This window comes from Schistosoma mansoni, chromosome 1 (assembly GCF_000237925.1).
Source record: "Schistosoma mansoni strain Puerto Rico chromosome 1, complete genome".
NCBI classification, from domain to species: Eukaryota; Metazoa; Platyhelminthes; class Trematoda; order Strigeidida; family Schistosomatidae; genus Schistosoma; species Schistosoma mansoni.
In genome coordinates, this window is record NC_031495.1 from 35,466,400 (window position 1) to 35,487,983 (window position 21,584).

Sequence of the window (21,584 nt, forward strand, 5' to 3'; positions counted from 1 at the left end):
ATAGAAAATTTAAATTATTTTATGCTCTTACAGCTGGTCGACTTCTTCAATAGCCTTTATTAGATTGTAACCTTCTGAACCTTGTAGAAGATTGCTGTGTGTGATTACAGATGCACTAGGATTACATCTAATAAATGAAAACAAACGAAGACTATAGTTATGTAAATCACATAAAACATTCGTAATTTTCTATACTTACAATATATGATTTATAAAACTGGATCATTTACAAGTGTGCAATAACAGAAATACATTAAATCAATATGGCCTATTAACACTATATAAGTAATCTTAAGTAGTTCAAATACGTGTGAAAATCGAAAGTGCAGTCTTGACCACTATAAAATCATTTATTGTCTTGCTTAAGTAACACAAAGCTCTTTTGCGGTTGTTATATACATTTTACAAATCTCTTTGTAAACTCAGCATCGTACAAAAAATTAGTCAGTCTTATTTGTTTTTTGAGTTTACAGTTTGTTCATATCCAGCCATACATAAATCAGAATAAAATATTCTTATTTTGATAATTGAGATCATGAGTGAATTGAAGCTAGACCATCATGGAAAACCTGGAAGCACTGGAGGACCGTTTCGTCTTATTATGGGACTCCTCAGCAGCGCGCGCCCACGATCCCGCCTCGCAAGATTCGAACCCAGGACATATCAGTTTCGCGCGCGAGTGCTTAACCACTAGATTAATTCATGATCTCAATTGTCAAAATTACTATAATATCCGCAAAACCCCTTCGGAAAATATTTATATGTTCTAAAATTTCACTTATCACCAAATTTATATTTATCAAATACCTTACTTATTTTGAGTCACAAATAACTGTGTAGTTTTTATGCAAAAGACCACAGATAATGAAAATGTATTCAACAATATAAATTCCATATGGATTAGGTTCATTGACTCATTATTTAACGATGAATTATAATTTTTCTATTTTTTTATATGCAAAGCAATTAATCTAAAATCGTCAGGAAAATATTTACGGTCGACAATATAATTACTGTTCGCATCATGCACCTGTCTACCATGCGATTAACCTTAAATATACATTAACAAATTTTGGTAAACTTTACGGTAGTGAGATAATTTACAGCTATATATTATTTCAAACAAATCATGATAGTGCTATTTTTGTTAATGGTTATGATTTATTATCCATATGTAGTGATACAAAATTAACAGTAAGATCTATTGATATATTGATTTTATATGCCCTTATTTATTCTCGTCTTGTAGAGGTTAGATAACCTTGTATGGCTATCATTCACAGCATACAATTCAGTGTTGTAATTTTTCCATCAAGTCAACATGCCTTTTTACATTTCGTCATTGGAATATATATATAAGTAGTATGGAGCACCTTGGTGATACATTCGTAAAAAACATTCTTATATATAAATTCGATGTTTTTAATTAAATATTATGTAAGTTCTAGATAACTTTGTGCCTGAGCCATGAAATATGACGTATCTACACCAGATTTTTCATTTTAACCAAAAATACCGTACATATTACGTCAACTAGTCTTAAAATAATAGCTTTCTTTAGAATTTCCAATTTTAATTATTTTCATATATTTTTCTAACCGAAAGTTACAGCTGATACTTTTTGGAAGGTAAGCTGACTTCTTTTGAAAAACGAAAGACTATATGATCACATTTTAAATAATACCGTGAGAATAACGTAGAATTCAGTTTTTTTTTAAAAAAAAATCGTTTTTAGTTAATATTTGAAAATGAAACAAACTACTTTCAATGTTATGCGGTACATGACGTATGTTTCAATTGTCCTAATTACAGAAATTTAGGTTCACTAAATGGTCATCCTTTTGATACAAAGACCCATACAATGAATCCACTTTTTAATCGTTTCTAATTAGGATGATTCTATAACTAATTACTGGTATTTTTATTTTTAAACAAATATAGATTTAGATACTTTTAACATTAAATGCATGAATGCTTATTGATTCGGTACAAGATATCCATTCTTTCACTGTCCGAATTTCATCAATTATCTAATGTGTAGTTGTATAGTATGAAAGTTTAGGTATGTATTCTTTAAAATGTATGTGCGTGTAACCATGTAACTGTTTCAAATCCAGTTAGGTATTTAGATGGTTATTAAAAGAAAGAGAGAGGAAATTTTTTATGGCAATTTGTCTCTAATGTAGAATATCATATATTGGCATTATAACTATGATGATGATGATGAAAATAAAATAGGAAACTTTGAACAATGAAAAAAAGGTAATCATCATACAAAATATAATCAATGTTATGAATAATTTTGAAGAATTTCCCTGTCATACGAATAGTGCTAATACAAACAATTTTTTCTATGTAAAATGGATGGAAACTAGGGAAATAGTACATAAATGGTGTTGTAAACAGAAATATATATAGTTTACAATAATCTAGATAATTATGTATACATATTTTTCAAAGGTAAGAAGTTTTATTTCAACGTATACTAATGGTCTTATTAATAGCTCATTGATAAACAAAATAAGAACTGACAGGACTATACATCTGTTAAATGAACGAGAAATACAAGCGATGTTGGAATTTATGTATAAGAACTAGTGACACGAATTCAGAGGAATTAACAACTTCCGGATATATCTAAATCTAGCATCAATGACTTCATGCACAGTTTCTCTGTTTTGATCTAGTGTTCATGTAGTCTTATCATTTCACTATAAATTCATAAATATATCATCAGTATTTGAATATTGTTTTGATGCTTATGGATGATACTGGATAAATTAGTTTCGTTAGACAATCCCATTTATTTATGGTAATGATTGTATAAGCTTGAACAATCAAAATCTTTAAGTCAGCCAATGATATTTATGATTATAGCTAGAATAGTCATAAAATTTAGAACACGCAAATCAACTACTGATACGTATGTCAGTATGTCAAAAATATTATTACTTTTCTCAAGCGAAAGACAGTTTTTAAACAAACAGTAGATAAATTCTCCTATAGTGTTCATTTCGATATTACCTAGAGAATAATGACATGTTAAGTATATATTTACGCAAGGTTGACGAAAATATAAGAAACAGATTTCACTTAAGGTACTCTAAACATAATTTATGTAAATGAATGTCTAAAAGGTGATATCTATTAGATTTTGAATTGTGATTGAGAATTTTAACCAGTGTTCATAAAGGAAGATATATAATAGTGTTTGCCACACTGACAAATGTTTTATGCACATTTCAGTGTGAGTCTTTACCTCCACACTTACATTCATTTTCATTTACCATTGTATACATTTCAAATAATGAACTCTTAAGTATGTTTTTCATCCAATGAATGTTTTAACATAAATCACAAATGTGATACTTTTAGAGTAATCATGTAGTCTGCATTTTTAGTTCCATAACAGTCTTAGTTACAAAAAATAAGATGCTTATGTTATAAAGTCCGGAATAGATTTCATGATTCATCTTGGTATCAATATTTATTAATATTAATCTTCAGACACTATCAACAACAAGCTACTGTGGGAAACAACAAACCAGATTCCAGTGGAGGAAGAAATCAGGAAGAAGGGCTGGAAGTGGATAGGACACACTTTGAGGAAATCACCCAACTGCGTCGCAAGACAATCTGTCACACAGAATCCTGAAGGCCAAAGGAAAAGAGGAAGACCAAAGAACAGAATTTAGGAGAATGAACAAAATTTGGATAGAACTAGAAAGGAAGGCCCAGGACAGAATGGGTTGGAGAATGCTGGTAGGCGGCCTCTGTTCCATTTGGAGTAACAGGCGTAAGTAAGTAAGTCAAAATCAATTTTATTCAACTCACCATGTTTCGAAATCATCAAAACCAAACTTTATCATCACAATACTTTATGAAGGTACCTAACTACATTTATATACATATTTAAACATGTAAAAAGATGGTTAAATGTTTATTCAACTAAAAAAATACCTTCTAAGAATGTAATCTCATTTTAATAAAAAGGTTAAAAGAAACTTACAAAACTTGTACATGATTACTTTCCACTTGACCAGCTTTATTCTCTACTCGACACCAATATTCACCGCTATCTTCAGGAATAGTATACAATAAATCTAATATGGCTAATCCTCTTTCATAAGCAACTTTGAATCTTGTTCCACTTGTTAATAAATTGCCACTTTTAAACCTTAAATGATTTATAGATAATTGATTCTTAGTATATATATATATATATATATATATATATATATATATATATATATATATATATATATAGTTAAATATACAAAATATGTCATAGTCTGTAGACTAAATAAAATTTAAGTGGTAGTTTATATTTTTTTGTTTGCCAGAAATGTAGTTCATGTATAAATGTCACATATTTTGAAGAGAATTATTCCTTGTAATTATTCGAAATCTTTTCTATTCATATGACACTCATTTATTGTATCATCCTACTTCAGTGTTTTGTCGTATAGATTTAATCTAATAAAGTTGATACACATTTAAAATCATACATGTGAACTGACTAAGAATAACCGAAATATGGCGAACTGTGTTCAATAATTGTTAAATAGAAATAGGAAATAAACTATTACTCTGAAGGTCTGTAATATATTCAGTTTACCTAGGAATTATTAGGTTAATGTCTTGAGAAATAATATGAAATATAGTTTGACAGTGTAATATTTCTTTTTTTTTCAATATGAATTATACCATGAGAGTTTCTCAACCATGAATGATAAATTTCAATTAGTATTGTTTGTTTGAATCTTCCCATCTATGTGTTAAGACTGCAACTGGTCAGTCTCTAATTGGCATATGTGCATACTGCGCGTATTGACTCGATATAACCTTAATTCACAAGCATGGTAAGCAAAGATGGATAGTGGCTAGCAGTGGAATCCAGGAAGCGCGTTTCGTCTTATTTGGGACTCGCCAATAGGATGTACTTGCATCTCAGAGTTGATGTTCACTCTTGAACTCGAACCCAGTAACTTTCGCTTTAAACGCCATCGCGTTATCCACTCGGCCACTGAGTCCTGATAGCCACTTGCTTGTGCGATAGGGTGAAATTTAATTTCATTTAGTACTGTTTGTGTGAATCTTCCCATCTACGTGTTAGAACTGCAAGTGGATAACGCCCAGTGGATAGCGCGATGGCGTTCGAAGCGAAGGGTACTGGTTCGGAGTCCCAGAGTGAACATTAACTGAGATGCAGGTACATCCAGCTGACGAGTCCCAAATAGGACGAAACGCGCTTCCTGGATTCCACTGCTAGCCACTATCCATCTTTGCTTACCATGCTTGTGAATTAAGGTTATATCGAGTCAATACGCGCAGTATGCACATATGCCAATTAGAATTCCACCACATTGGTCTCGACGATATCGATTCGCGGCCGCTCCTGTGTGAAAAGTATTATAAGCGAAGATGGATAGTGGCTAGCAGTGGAATCCAGGACGCGCGTTTCGTCCTATTTGGGTTTCGTCAGAGACTGACCAGTTGCAGTCCTAAGCATTAATGGGAAGATTCAAACAAACAATACTAAGTGAATTGAAGCTAAGTATGTTACATATATTTGATTTCAGTACAATAAACCACCACAGACAAAACAATTAAAGCAAAGTAATAATAAAACAGACTAACCATTCAACAATAAGTGAAGGATCAGCAGCTGGTTCTACCTGAACATCAAAGTGAATAGCAGTCCCTTCCTCAATTTCACCAACGAATTGTGGTTGCTGAAGAATAACAGGTGCTTCGTGTGGACTTTCGTCTTCCCACACGGTACCACGTGGTGCATGTAGGTTTGCTTCTATGGCTTCGATTGCTAGTAGACCTTTAAAAAGAATAACACTTGAAATTACCGCAATTCCTCAGCATCTTATTTATATGATTGTTACACCAGATAGATAAATTACCTTTTTCTTTGTCACCTGGAAGTTGACTTGCAGCGATTATACTTCCAGTAGCTTCACATAATAGATTTGAAGGACCACAATCAGCTGATCCATATTCTGTCGAAATATGACAAGTGTATGCACCTGTGTCATTTGGCTGAGCATAATGAATTTTCAGACTGGCAATTCCAAGTTCTAAACTTCCTGTGATTCGAGAACCTTATTTTTGAAAAAAAGATTTGAAAATTAGATTAATTTATTTAATATTATGAACAACCGTTTATTTGGTTTTAAGACTAAGTAAGAATACGCTCAAGATTTTGTACAATTTCTCAATGCAATCAACTAAATAAGCAAATAGAGATGTCAGATGAATAATGCTTCCATACCGTCAATTGTTCATATTATATAGATGATACTAGCCAATAGTTGATTGTATTGTATTATTTTATTATCCATTCCTTTGAAACGAGACATAATGAGCTTGCATGATATCATTATTCTAGGCAGGAATGAAGTTTAGAATAAGTTCCTGCAAGAAACTGACAGCTATTTATACTTTCACTACATCACCAAATAATTGACAAAGTAATAAAAGAATTATGAGCTAATTTGTTACTTTATAGTGTCGGTTACTATGTTAAGCCCACATAACTTATTCTAGCTTCTGGACAGGCCAATTTATCCAATCTTCTTGAGTCACGTTTTGACCTTGTTAATTATTCCCTTATCAATCCTGACTGTTTTTATATGAGTGTATGTGGGCGTACATTTTATCCTACTCATCACATGTCTGTAGCTTTTTTTGTGTGTATTGTATTTCTGACGTTTCGTGATTTAATATAAGCCACTTCTTCAGTGTGAATAAAATATATTTATTATTAACCTTTTTACTCAATGCTCAATTTATTTGAAACTACCAAGTCTAGCCTTGACAATTATGCTTATAAACTTATTAGTATAAAAGATCTATTACACATAATGATGACAGATCTGTCGTGTTCTTTAAACCCTGGAAAACATAATTCTATGCTTCATAGAGGCGTAATGCGTTGAATAAGCCTTATGAAATATGTGTGTCCAATTCTTGTTGACATTAAAAGTTATTAGTTTGTAAATGAAGAATTATCCGTTTATCATCGATTGATTTCTATTGTTTCAATTTAAAGTAAAGGTATTTGTTTGGCTTGTTGGGTGATTAAACTATTTCTATGTCAGAAATCTGAATACTAAGTCTGCTTTAACGATTCGTTGAAATCTCAAAATTTTGTTTTAATTTTTATTGAGTACATGTTGGGTTGGTGACTGAATTTCTGGCAGGTTTGTTGAATACGTTGAATTCGATTATTGTTGATACTGAGAAGCTACTCTGTGAATACAAAATATAGTTTACAACCAATAATTACTTTCTAAATGTTATCTTAGACTATTTGTTATGTCCTAGTGAAGAATAAATTACGGGTAATTTCTGAGATCTATTAATGAACTAATATTACATACATATTCCTATTGTATGTCCGTTTAGTAACTAGATTATGTATATCTATATTCCTCTTATCATAGGCTTCATTTTGACCTATAGATTATTATTATACGATTTACTGTTCCTAAATTATACTCAGTTTATTGATTACTGTCTCCCACGTTCACAGCCACATCTGGCTTGATCTTGTACAAATGTTATTTTCTACTTTATGGTGTGATGCAGTCCGTTTGGCTGGTATATAAGCCAAGTATGTTTGAAATAAATGATTCACATAGAAGTTGTTATTGGTGTTCTGGCCCCAACTGGAAGGGCTAGACGGACAAAGGATAAATAAGGACGCTAGGCTGCTCATACAGGTTGAACGTCATTGATTTGGCACGGTGCTAAGATTAGATAAGTCGTATTTCGATTGGTGGGTATATCACGTGATAAAAGCCGGGCATAAATTCACAACACTACTAATTTTTAAAATTATATCAACGTAAAATAAGAACGGCTTTAAGTGCTTATTTATACCCATTTATTAACCGTTTGTTCTAGTAAAGCATCGTGTGACTAAAACATTAACAACAACCATGATAATATCTGTTCTCATTGCGTACGTAAATGTACACGTTATTTTTCATAAATCTTGTCTTCACAATCAGTTTATGGGTAAAGAAGTGGTACTATGTCCAATCTAGGCTAAGTATAATGTAGTAAATCAGTTTAATAATACTAACTGAGGTTACATGAAAATTTCTGCTTAAATTATTTACCTGTTTTAACAACTTGACCATCACGTTTCCACTCGATAACCACACGATCTCCATTTCCACAGTCAACAGGTACAGAAAAGATTACAGATTCATCTTCACTAACTTGGACTGAAGAAGGTTCTAAATTCGCTTTGAAAGATGGAGGTATACCCTGAACAGTTGAGTTTGTCATGCTAAAATAAAGTTTTATTTTGGTGAAAATGATTCTCGTTTATTAATTTAAGTTGAGAAGGGAGGAAATATTAACTGCATATAATGGACTTAACTACAGAACATACTAAGTGTTGAAATCTACTTAATCAGATTTGTATTAAATCTAAAGATAATTGTAAGTTTTGAATTGTTAAGTGATTGTTTATAATGTTATTTTGGAAAACGCTGTACATCAAAAAATGTGACCAGCTATTTCACTAGGCTTTGGAAGCTTTCGATAGTTCATCGATTTTAAAGAAATGTATATTCTTAGATGCCTTATAATGATCGCTATGCTATAAATTGTGCTTACTTCGCCTACAATATACTTCAATACTTAACAGTATTGTTTTCAACATGAAGCAAATATCGTATAGCTTTAAGTACGCCTGGTATGAAGTTTGCTTAGTACTCATAACCCTGATACTTAAAAGAATGGTTTACATTAAGATTGGTTATATATAAAGGTTCATTTTCAGTGAACATTCACCACTAGAATAGCCACTAAGAAGCAACTTCCACTATCTAATACTATTTAACAAATGCGAAATAAAGTGATAAATAATATCAGATGAATGGAACATACTAATCGTAATCCTCGCCAGGCTCCTCTAGTTGTTTTAAATGATTTATGGATTGTTGATCGAGAATCGATTTGGTAACAATTCGTTCTTCTGGTTGGCATCTAAATGTAAAGGCAAAGATTGAAATAACAAATAACGTAATACATTTTATTCATGAAATTTAAAATTTGATGTACCAGGTTTCCGGTCACATTGTCAACTAGATCTACATATAATTTCACTGTATTCAAAGTTGAAGTAAGCAAAACATGGTTCATAAGTGGTTCACAAGTCTAGGAATTATATATTAAGTAACGAAACAGTTTGATTGGTTCAAATAATGATTTCATTTGGTTATTTTTCCTTTTGAAACCTGCTCTGAATGAATGAATTTTTCAGGAAGATTTTTAGTCAGGTTCTCTAAAGAATCAATCAGTGTTAATTATAATGTTTATGATTTCTTTATTAACTAGGAAAGTTCCCCTATTTGAGAGGAAATTTTCTCGAAGTTCCAATCCGGCGTTGTTGAAAACTGTTCGAACGCATAAAATCTAGATCCCAAACATTCGGCTGATTGCTTAACGATATAAATTATCGCTTTAATTTAATACTCATTATCTTTTTATTCAAAGCAGACACAATAATGCCATATAATGTTCTTCGGTCAATTGTTTTCTGAAGATGATTGAAATTTATGGAAACAGTGAAAACAGATCAAATTAGAAGTTGGAATCCTTTGGAGACTAGAAATAAACAACATCACATTAAATAATTACCTCAATTCCACAGGTTGGCTCTCCGTATGACCAAGCGCATTTGTAGCTACACAAACATACAACCCACTATCTTCGGCTAAACAGTAGCCGATTTCCAGAACGATTAAACCTCTGTCAAGAACAGCGTTGAAACGGCTTCCTGCACAAATAAACAAAGATCATTAAATGATATATATATATATATATATATATATATATATATATATATCTGCGTTCATTAAATAGTAAAATCCTTAAATTTTCGTTATCGCTAGTTCAATTTATATTTGATAAGTTATCATACTTTATAAAAGAAATACCTGTGCCAACTGGTTGTCCATTTTTCATCCAATCAACTTGTAGTGTTGAATCACTTGTTGTATTTAAATATGCTTCTATTCTGACAGGTTCTCCTTCAAGAACATCACTACTACTAATCACCGGTTGTTGAGTAAACTGTGGTGCACTCTTTGGCTGACTTCTCTGATCACGTTCATATTCTTTTGTAGGTGCACTAGTTGCTTGATAGAGATCAGCAGACTGTACATCCATGTGATCTTGACTTGGATCAATTTCAGGTATTACACTACAAAAAAGTATTAGAAGATTAATTGATAACTATATAAAACGTCATAATGTTAAATTATATTTAAAAATTAGCGTTACCCATCATGATAAATATAGATTTATTGTTATATTTTCCATATTAATTCATTGTTTGAAATATAAGCTATACTGAAGTCCTATGGAACTTTCTGATCTAGAGACGGACATTTTAATTCCTTTCTTGTATTAAATATGCTGCATACAAGTTATCTCAGTTTGTATTTTCTAGAATATAATTACAATCACAATCGTGATACAACAGGCAAGTATCATAGCACTAAGTAGTCTGAAGATAATATTCTTTATGTATCAAAGATGCAAATTCATAATTAGTAATTCTGGAAAACTCATTGAACCAACCCATTATTTGTTTTATTTTAGGTTACTCTGTCATTAACAGTGAACTATTTTGTCAGTCATTTTTCTTAAAGGTCGTCTTGAAAATTAGTGAAAATTAATACATACTGCCATCTTAATATCCTAGATAGATGTTTGATACTACCCCAGTTCCGAATATAGATGTGCACAATCACGTCACTCTTGGACATTTGAATCATTGTATTCAACTAATGCATCTGACATTTAAGAAAACTATTTAATGTATCGTACATTGGGTGAACGTGTTGCAAACGTCAGAGTCTATAATATTACTTGAATATGAAATATTTGGTTTGGTAATGAATAATTTGATAATCTATTAAAAAGAGATTTTTACAATCTCTGAATTGGAAACTGATTTCCAATTTTTTAGCCTGAATTCTAAATCAAAACAGAGAATTTAGAACTATCCATGTTCACTTTGTTATTTGGAGTTTATACAAAAAGATTGAGGAACATAAGTTCTTCAGACAACAAATAATCTATAAGACTAAAATATTTTGTGTTTTAACTTTTGTTGACCTGACAATATGTTTGTAGGTCATTTATGTTGAAAACAAGTATCGAATGACTCATTATAATTTATGTCACTATTCATTCCGAAAGTAGACATTTGTTTTAAACATAAATATGTGCTTGTATATGTAAAAGTATGTTGACTAATTGTATGGTAGTTTATGGTGTTCTTGTGAAATGCAAATGCATACATCAATCATCATGGCTTAATATTAACACTTGTTTCCTATATAATGTGGTCAGATCATAGCAACCAGTACCACTTGCTAGATTTGACCCGAGTTTACATGTTATGTAATATGGTGACTGGACTATGCAATACTATATGGTAGTGGGACATATTTTGTTCTTCGACGCTTAAAGCTTTGAAACTAGGTTTCATGCTTATCCATGACTATTAGGAAGACTTGTCTGCAATCATATAGATAATAGCTCTTTGATGAAGGGCTATCTGGCTTCGTTAAACAGCCAAAGTTCTCAGGCTGCAACTGATAAACAGACTATAATAAGTGCTTACAAGTTTAATATATCATTGACTGATATACAGTAACCAGTCATTATACATGTCTCATTTATAACAGAACTAAGAAATAGTTGGGTGTGCAACTGCAAATATTTCTTGATGATATACGCAATAACAGGAGTTCGACCTTTTTGATGAAAACAAATCTACTTGAATACTACACATAGACTTCTCATAAGTGCCGACAAACACACAAATTAAGTCCAGGTTTTAGTACGAATGTATAAACTAAAAATAATTTTAAGCAAAGATGGATAGTGGCTAGCAGTGGAATCCAGGATGCGCGTTTCGCCCTACATGGGACTCGTCAGCTAGACGTACCTGCATCTCAGAGTTGATGTGCACTCCAAGACTCGAACTCATTACCTTTCGCTTCAAACGCCATCACGTTATCCACTCAGCTACTGAGTCCTGATATCCATTTGCTTGTAGGATGGAGTTGAGGATACGACGGATATTCTAGTTTTACAACTAGCAACCAGTAGTATCTTCTATAATCGTTCGTTCCCAGTCAAATAGAAACCAGAAGTCAGACGAGAAGAGACAGGAAAGATATATTTGATTCGTTACCAATATATCTAGAGACTTCGTTATTAACTGGCTATTGCAACGTAGGAGCTGTGTCCCACGCCGTGTTGCAACGTGATCTGGTACGGATGCATGACCGAAAGCCTTCAGCTAAACAAGTCCACTTAAACAACGTGGTCAGCATCCAATGTCGAACACTCAATGAGCTATTGATTTTGAGGAGTTATTTACAGCTACAGGGTTAAGACTATATCGAGGCAATACGCACAGTATGCACATATGCCAATAAGAGACTGATCAATTTCAGTCTTAAACATCAATGGGAAGATTCAAACAAACAATACCAAGTGAATTTAGAAATAATTTTATTTCAAGGATTTTATGCTTGTGACTACACCTAATTTCTTTTTAAGGAAATCATTGGACAGAACAGAAAAAAGAAAAAAACTGGAATAATCAATTTGGTTACCGTCTATTTCAAAATTTTAATTATAGTAAATTAATTTTAATAGTTGAGATCATGAGTCGATTGAAGTTGGACCACCATGGAAAACCTGGAATCACTGGACGGCCGTTTCGTCCTAGTGTGGGACTCCTCACGATCTCAACCATTAAAATTACTATAATATCTACAAAAACCCTTCTGATATAGTAAATTAAACAGTTAGAAATTAGATGGATAATTAGATATTGAACACATTCCAGAAAACAAAACAAAAAATTAAAACAAGACGAAATCTATTCGTTTGTGTTCAATTAATTATGTTTTAAACTTTTGATTGAAAAAATTTTTTCTCTTCCAAAACTGACAGTGATAATTAGTACATTAACCTAAACTACCCATAATGTCAAGAAAATGGTAAGTATATATACACAACAGATAGTATTAGAATTATTTCTATTCAGAAAGTTTAGCTAACTTCATATGGCTAGTTTGTTCTAATTACTGTCATACAGTAACATTTGTAAATTTCAATTATTCTTTGAAACCTAGTCATATAAACTTTTTAGGATACATTACTTATCACAGATTGCTGGGTTTATACAATTCAAGTATTCAGTATAGAGTTTTGTGCAGATTACATAATTTCATAGACTTTAATTCACCTCATTAATTAATAATAGACCGCCACTAAACTCTTGGAAGCATCAGACAACCGTTTCATACTCCTTAAAGTGTGCATCCACAAACTGTCATCCGTCAACTGAACATAGGATCTCCGGTCTCTCACGAATGTTTAACTTCTATACCTCTGAGATGGAATCCAACGGCGTTAATGTCTAACTTAAACCAATTTGCGATATTCTGCAGCCATCTTTCATCGCTTATAGTGAATAACTGTCTTAGGTTTTCAATGATGAACTAACTGATATTAATTTGTGATTTGAAATCTATGAAATTGCCATAGTCTCCGAAAAATCATATATCGATAATAATCATATGCTCACTAGTGACTAGCTTCTTGATAGGATTCAAGTGTTGTTGAAAATTTCACATAATTTCTTGGAAAGAGAAGCTGGATTTGTAGGATTCAATAACTTAAACTTTTATTTACTATAGTCACATGTATCTCAGAATTTTCAAAAACTAACAAAGATGTGGAGGAGAATTGATCTGATGTTTAAATGTGTTTACCGACTTTTGTCTTCATTTCCTTTAAAAAAATAAAATTCATAACAACAACTTTCACACAATAATGGCTAAACTATCTTGATAATAACGTTGCAAAAGACAGAGAGTTGAAACATAAAACTAACTTGTGAGAGTTATCGAAAGAAGAAACTACAAATAATGACCATATATCATGGGAAAAATTGTTTAAACTGTAGAATATTTTCCACTTCATCACGGTATCAAACATAGAGTGCGGCATGAGTAATAATTTTTCCGAATGACTAGTTGTTGCCTCCATATTACTGATTCTCTTAGCCTATTCTGTGTGTAGGTACAAGCTAAACTTCAGTAATGAATGACCTCTTGGTCGGAATGTAGTATATCTGTTCACAGAAGCTAAGTTATTTTAGATGATCACTTCGATTATTCCCAAGTATTGTTAACCGTTGCTTCTCAAGAATTGGATTAATTCTAGCCGGGTGAATGAAAGACGAGGTTACAATTAGAGTTATACGATCAACTTGAAACTTAAACAACATAACAGAGAGCCCAAATAACTAACAATAACGTAAACTCTAAGCATTCTATAGCACATAGGACAGGAATAAAATGTCTACAGTTGCAAATACGTTCCAAAATTAAAAGTTGCTTCTGAATACGTTTATGCCCTTAGTTTATTGGGATTGTACTACAGTTGCATAATGAGTATAAAAACGGTTATGCAAACGGCTTACTATAAATCAATCTTGATAAAAATTCAAATAAACTCTGATACAGTTGTTATTCTTACTTTACTGGAACTGCCTCACTTTGAGCATGGCCATATGGATTTGAAATGACGCAAAAATAAGTACCACTGTCTTCCGGGATTGTATAGATAACATCTAGTGATGCTAAACCACGTTCACACATTGTATTGTAACGAGAACCTCGATAAATTAAGTATAAAATATGATTTTATATTAAAATAACTGATTATTATAAAGAAATAACTTGTTTAGCATCATTTATGAAATAAGTCAACTACTGACCATGATGATGAATATCTTATCATTCCAGAACATAATGGGAATACCAACCAATATTGTGGTATAATGAGAGAGGATTAATCGATGAAATAAGTTAATATACTTATATGTAGCTACACCAAATAACATCGACTAGACTCGGTAATCGCTAATTGATAGTACGGTATTTGATTACGTTTTATTAAGAGATTTAAAATACCCTTCTTTATCAAATGACCATTCATTGTAGGCATCAATACTAAATAAGTAAAGACTGACAGTTGGGTATCACAAAAAAGCTGCCAAAGTATGATAAAACAGTTGAAGTTAATAACTTGACAAGTTTTTGTTCGCCGAATAGTTAGTGATCATACAACTAAACAGATAACTTACATTTTAAAAATATGGATTACATGGTGAAGTTCCTAACTGCTTCTATCCATCTAAGGATAGATCTCATCAACTATCGAATATGATACTTCCTATTCAATAAATTGCCTTACATCTGGTATGCAGTATCAATGTAAGTATAAAATAAATGTGGATGAAAATGAAATGAGATATGGATATTTTTTCGGTGTGAAATACTCATTTGGACGATGCCTACAATGTTTATTCAGTAAAGGGGAAAATTCCATCCACACTTCCAAAAAGACGTTATCTCACAAGTCACAGATAAAAAGACCTTTCATTAACCTAATCAATTACACTTTAATTATTACCTTACAGATGTTAGGAGCATATAATTTTCTCAGTAGTTATTACAATGATAATTGAATATAACTCGAATTAAGTTATTTGCTTTTAAATAACTGATATCGGAACGATGACAGGTTTGTAAAGAAAAACTAAAATATTCAGAAAGATGTGCTTTTCTTGATAAGTCAGCTACTAATCAAAGTCACATATCATGTTTATTCCTAAGTACAATGGAAAGGGATTATGCGAATCGATACTGAAGTACAAAGCGAACTAAGAAACCTCCTATATCAAATTAAAGTCTGATGAACTTTTTCTGAATGAAGTGAAAATGATTTTTTTTATTTTGTAAGTGCTGTTTAATTCAGGGTATCGACAACATGTGACAAAATATCAAGCTTCAATATTTGACCATAATATTCAGATCCTCAAATTACAGTTTTTCGTATATAAAACACGTTATTGATCTTGACGAGTAAGGTTGATTGCTAATTGTTGCACACCTGATTATTGTGTCGCCAGTATTTTGACCTCCACACAAATTCAATCCAGAAAAGTTTCGTGTTTGACCACTCATAATGTACTAAGCCTCTAGTTTCATTTATCTTAATTGCTTCTGTTCCATTTATGATTACCTTCTTGTTGTTTGGTATTTTTCAGTTCGGTATCTAAATAAATTTCATGACTAGTTTTTAAGATTATATTTTTATTTCTCCTTACGTTAGAAATGCATATTTCTTATTCTATGGACATATTTTGTTAAGCCGAAACATTCAATCGATCACAAAGTGTATCCGATGAGATGTTGATTATTAATTGAGATCGTGAACCGATCAATATTAGACCACCGTTGAAAACCTTGAATCACTGGATGGCCGTTTCGTTCTAGTATCGGACTCCTCAGACGTGAGCACCCACGATCCTGCATGCGGGATTCAAACCCAGAACCTTCGGTCTCATGCACGAACGGTTAGTCTCTAGACTCTGAGGTGGAATCCAACGTTGTTAATGTCTCACTTTAACCAATCCACGATGATGATTAATCCTGGATACTATTTCTTTACATTTTTAAAGCAGCCTATTAAATAAGTGGCTAGTTACATGGTTAATAATAATGAGGATTTATTAGCAGTAATATATCAATAGTTATTACTAAATAATGTTTAGAAAAATACTTGATTTTAATACAATGACAATTTAATCACAATTACTCACCTGCGCTTAATGCAACACCATCTTTAAACCATTGTACTTGTAAATCACCTGGAGGAGCTATTCGTAATTCTAAATGAACAGGTTCTCCCTCTGGTACTTCACCACCACCAGATAATGGACCTAAGATTTGTGGGGGATTTCCAGGAGTAGATCCTTGATAAGCAGTGGCTGGCATAGCGACAGTTGACATGATATTGTTATTAATAAATTTCAGAATACAAGTTCAATTATTAACTAAGAAAGCAATTCACAATTATGGTGTATAGTTCGGTGATGTTTTTAGCCTGCAATTTTATTAAATGAAATTGAATTATTTCAGTCAGCCAATCTGATGACGGTATTTTACTTCGAAAAAAGGCACAAAATGAATTTCACAATAAATTTGCACATCGCAGTATGATATTACGATTGTACGTGTGCATGCCAGGGCAAAATAAGTCATATAGGATACCTGCTTATTTTAGTAATAAGAAGAGGTAGGCTGTATAATCAAAATTCATCTCATTGTCTGTGTGTGTCAAGATATCTGTGTGTTTACAATGGCCTATTACAAATAGGGAGATTGGCCGAAACCTCGTAATCGATACTGTGTGCATTGAGTGTCAAAGAATAATAGTAAAAGAAAGTAGGTGGTTAAATTTTATGAAACATTACTTTATACGCAGCTGTAATTAAGCCTACAATGTATTTAAATATCATGGCATTTCCTAATTTCATTTGGAAGATAAGTAATTAATAAGTTTGATTCAAGCAACTATGTTTACTGAAGTGTCTAAATGACGGTAAAATAAATAGGCTGATCTTATTTTCAAATAGAATTTTGGTTATATCACATTAATTTATTAGTTGATTTATTTAGATTATTATCCAGCATTTCGGACCATATGATTTAGATTAGAAATTTTCTTATAATGTATTATACATTTCATTGTTTAATAACTCCATGAAATATGGTCAATCTAGTAACCAGACGAACGTCATAGTGAAAAACAGAATTAAAACATTTATTGTTAACTTCCACTTGCTTCAATAATAATTTCTTGTAATACTGAAATTTTTCTTCTAAACTACATAAATTTGAGGTGGTATTTTTGAACTCTTCAAAGCCCTACAAAGAGATAAGATCACTAGAATAGGTTGGAATCTTTAATCAGGAATACAACTCTCCAATTTACATAGTTTTGAAGGTTGTGTTGGTTATGTTTACTGTTGCTGGTCAATGCAAAGTAATACTGACCTGTTACTGTGCGGCAGTCAACTTAATATTACCTAATAAGCTCGATCATCAATAATGCGAGAGAATGAGAATAATAGTGGCAACCTGGTTACGAGTTGTAAGTGATATAGATTTTACCAGATAGGTAGACTTCATCTGAAATTTCGTGAAAATAATTAAAAGTAAAATGATACTTCAGTATAAAACAAAATCCTAAATTAGATTTAATAGAAAAATACAGATTCAGTAACCCAGTAGCTTTCAACACTAGCCTAACTAGTAATGGATGTGTTATAGGCACTGTTCAACACGAAATAACATTTCCTGGAGGATCAGGAGAATTCAATGAGTTTTTATCAACTGTTTTATCTTATTTTTTACTGATTTACTCACTCAACATCACATTTTGCTAAACCTTATCTTCATAATCAACAAATCTCTAAAAATGAGTACATTTCGAGACTGAATAAATGTCATACATCAGAGAAGGGATTTTCGTGGTAATATAAGTAACTGAATAATTTCCACGGAGATTTTATTGTAATAAAACTGTTATCACTAGAGTTAATAATAGTTTCATTAAAAGTCATCTATTTGCTTATTCCTCATTCTCATACTCAGCATAAACTGTATAAAGTAAAATGTGTTCAAACTTAGTAACTTCAAGTTTTGTGTAACAGTTTCTGGTCAGTTCATCATAAATACACTTAAAAATATATTACTTAAATCAATTCCCGGTTGATTCTTTTGTATAACACAATAATAAATGAAACACCCCAAAAATGTCAACCTTTTGCTATTTCTCATTAAAAAAAGAAACAATTTTCTCTATGCGGTGAGTTTTACACAAATTAGTGTTCATTTTTCAATTAATTCATGCTATAATGTATTCAATCATACTATCAGAATGATAATTATTAAATAGTTCTTTACTAACAGCTTTATTTCAACCGTTCTGATGTAAATATGATAGTCATGTTCTTGAACAATTTCATCAAGAGGTATTTCCTGAAGTTCTAGTGATAAGCAGAGATCAGTGGAGTTCAACTGGGTCTCTTGTCAGGTAGTAACTCACTGAAGACAATAGTGGATGTGCCGCTCAATTTTGTGAATTAGTTGAAGCTAGACATTAACACTGTTGGATGCCGGCTCAGTGTTCTAGGAGTAAAGCGTTCGCGCGCGAGACTTATAGGTTCTGGGTTCGAATCTTGAGAGGTGGGATCGTGGATGTGCACTGCTGAGTAGTCCCACAATAGGACGAAACGGGTGTCCAGTGCTTCCAGGTTTTCCATGGTTGTCTAGCTTCAATTGACTAATGATTTCAACCATTAAAATTTCTTAAGTCTAAAATTTAAACATTTTAGAGAAAATGGATATTTCTGAACCATTGAAACACTTAAAATGCAAAACCAAACCTCATAATAATGCTTTACAACAGGTATTCTGAGATAGTTTTCATATAGTAAATCTACTAACCAAGTTATATAAACTTTGTTTTCTGAATAACTAAGTCAGTCAAACAATAACTTAATGACATAATACTTAGGAATGAAGTACGTCTGTTGATATTAACCTTTTTAAAAATCAATGAAATTTAGTCCATTTAATGTCATGTTCTTAACGAACTGATTTACATTTGGATTAGGTTAGTCGTTTGTTACTACAAGACAATAAATAAATGTGACAAAACAGTTAATGTAAAATAATCATTTCCGACTTCGCATAATAACTTGACATTCATATAAACATTCAAAGATTATTCAGTGCACCTCTATTGATTAACATCACCTAATTTGTAAAACTGTTTAAGCATTATTAAATACAGATAATCATAAATCTAATGGTACCATTGGTCTTTATTTCGTTATTAGAAATTCGATAATTTTGCACATTTATTTTTACTTCTAAACTTAAAGTGAACTACAGAATTCAGATATAAGATCTAAGTAAGTAAAGTTAAATTATTATTTACTTCGATTGATGGTATTTTTATTAGATTATTGAAAATCCCTAATAAACTACGTAATGATTACTTACTTACTTACGCCTGTTACTCCCAATGGAGCATAGACCGCCAACCAGCATTCTCCAACCCACTCTGTCCTGGGCTTTCTTTTCTAATTCTATCCAATTTTTGTTTATTCTTCCCATGTCTGTCTCCATTTCTCAGCGTGATGTGTTTTTGGTCTTCCTCTTTTCGTTTGACCTTCAGGATTCCATGTGAGTGTTTGCCTTGTGACGCAGTCAGCTGCTTTCCTCAATGTGTGCCCTATCGACTTTCAGCTCTTCTTCCTGACTTCTCCCTCCGCTAAAATCTGGTTTGTTCTCTTCCACAGCAGGTTGTTGTTGATAGTGTCTGGCCAACGGATCCGAAGTATTTTGCCTAGACAACTGTTAATAAACACTTGTATCTTCTGAATGATGGCGTTCTTAGTTCCCTAAGTTTCCACCTTATACAGTAGAATTGTCTTGACATTTGTATTGAAAATTCTGACATTGGTGTTGGTTGATAAATGTTTTGAGTTCCAAGTGTTCTTCAGTTGTAAATATGCTGCTCTCGCTTTGCTGATCCGCCCCCTCACATCTGTATCAGATCCACCGTGTTCATCGACGATGCTGCCCAGATATGTAAAGGTCTTCACATCCTCCAAAACTTCGCCGTCAAGTGTAATTCGATTGGTGCATGCTGTATGGTATCGGAGAGTCTTGTTTTTCCCTTTGTTTGGACACTAGTTCACTATCACTTATTTATATTAATAATGTAGCTATTACTCCATGTAACTTAATACTTGACAATAGCTGAATAGTTACCTTTCTTGTCACTTCTAGAAATATAAATAAACAACAACAATGTCGCTTAATTTTATGCACAAAAAGAAAGGAAATGTAAACACAAAGTGATAACAATCTATATAAAAAGAAATCAGATATATTCCCTTACCTATTACATGAAACAAATTCTTCTAAAATGTGTACATAAATTATTATAAACCTTCAATCAATATTCCTGTATCTACACAGACATAGTAAAGGGAATAATATTGATCTAAATTATCTGTGTCCCAGTTTATCCTTGTTGTTTTTTTTCTTTTTTTTGTGTGGTTAAAATGTACCAATGATTCATCGTCTAAGTATGTAAACATTAATGAAATACCAAAAAATAAACGAAAATAGATTTTTATCAGAAAATCTTTTCATTAACATACACAAGCATAGACCTATTCAGAAAAAGAATCCAGAACACAGAGTATAATATCAACCTTGTAATAGCGGATTTTTAGAAAAAACTGGCAATAAATTTTTTTGGGTTTGTTTATTTTTGAGAAAATGTCATAAAATATTTTGGTTTTAATTCGTTAATGGTTGTTTTAAGAAAAAAAAAAAGGAAACAAAACTATTTGCACTAAAAGCATTACATAACATATATTCTTTTAATAGTTTTCTACCAAGATACTTGAATGTCACCCATCTTTTATTGTCCATCAATACATCAGTGAATATTACAGTATGTAAACGTTAATTTAAACTAAAAGAAAGAAAAAAGAATAAGTATTCCAACATAGATACTACTATGTTTATTATGTAATTTATGATGACATTGAAGTTTGTTCTTTTGAATCAATAGAATGATGT

General features: G+C 31.9%; 1 protein-coding gene across 1 annotated transcript in view; it reads right to left on the minus strand.

Moving 5' to 3' along the window:
• The window catches only part of Smp_105020 (putative titin), a 28,600-nt gene extending 11,605 nt beyond the window's left edge, over positions 1 to 16,995 (minus strand). Inside the window, exons 1-10 of the mRNA XM_018794216.1 lie at positions 16,736 to 16,995; positions 14,605 to 14,743; positions 9,969 to 10,234; positions 9,670 to 9,808; positions 8,917 to 9,015; positions 8,139 to 8,311; positions 5,916 to 6,113; positions 5,641 to 5,833; positions 4,010 to 4,177; positions 32 to 127 (exon numbers count right to left, since the gene is read on the minus strand). Of these exons, the coding sequence (XP_018648651.1) occupies positions 32 to 127; positions 4,010 to 4,177; positions 5,641 to 5,833; positions 5,916 to 6,113; positions 8,139 to 8,311; positions 8,917 to 9,015; positions 9,670 to 9,808; positions 9,969 to 10,234; positions 14,605 to 14,743; positions 16,736 to 16,925 (1,661 nt within the window). The 5' untranslated portion in view covers positions 16,926 to 16,995. The remainder of the gene's footprint in view (positions 1 to 31; positions 128 to 4,009; positions 4,178 to 5,640; positions 5,834 to 5,915; positions 6,114 to 8,138; positions 8,312 to 8,916; positions 9,016 to 9,669; positions 9,809 to 9,968; positions 10,235 to 14,604; positions 14,744 to 16,735) is intronic.
• Positions 16,996 to 21,584: the final 4,589 nt, after the last annotated feature.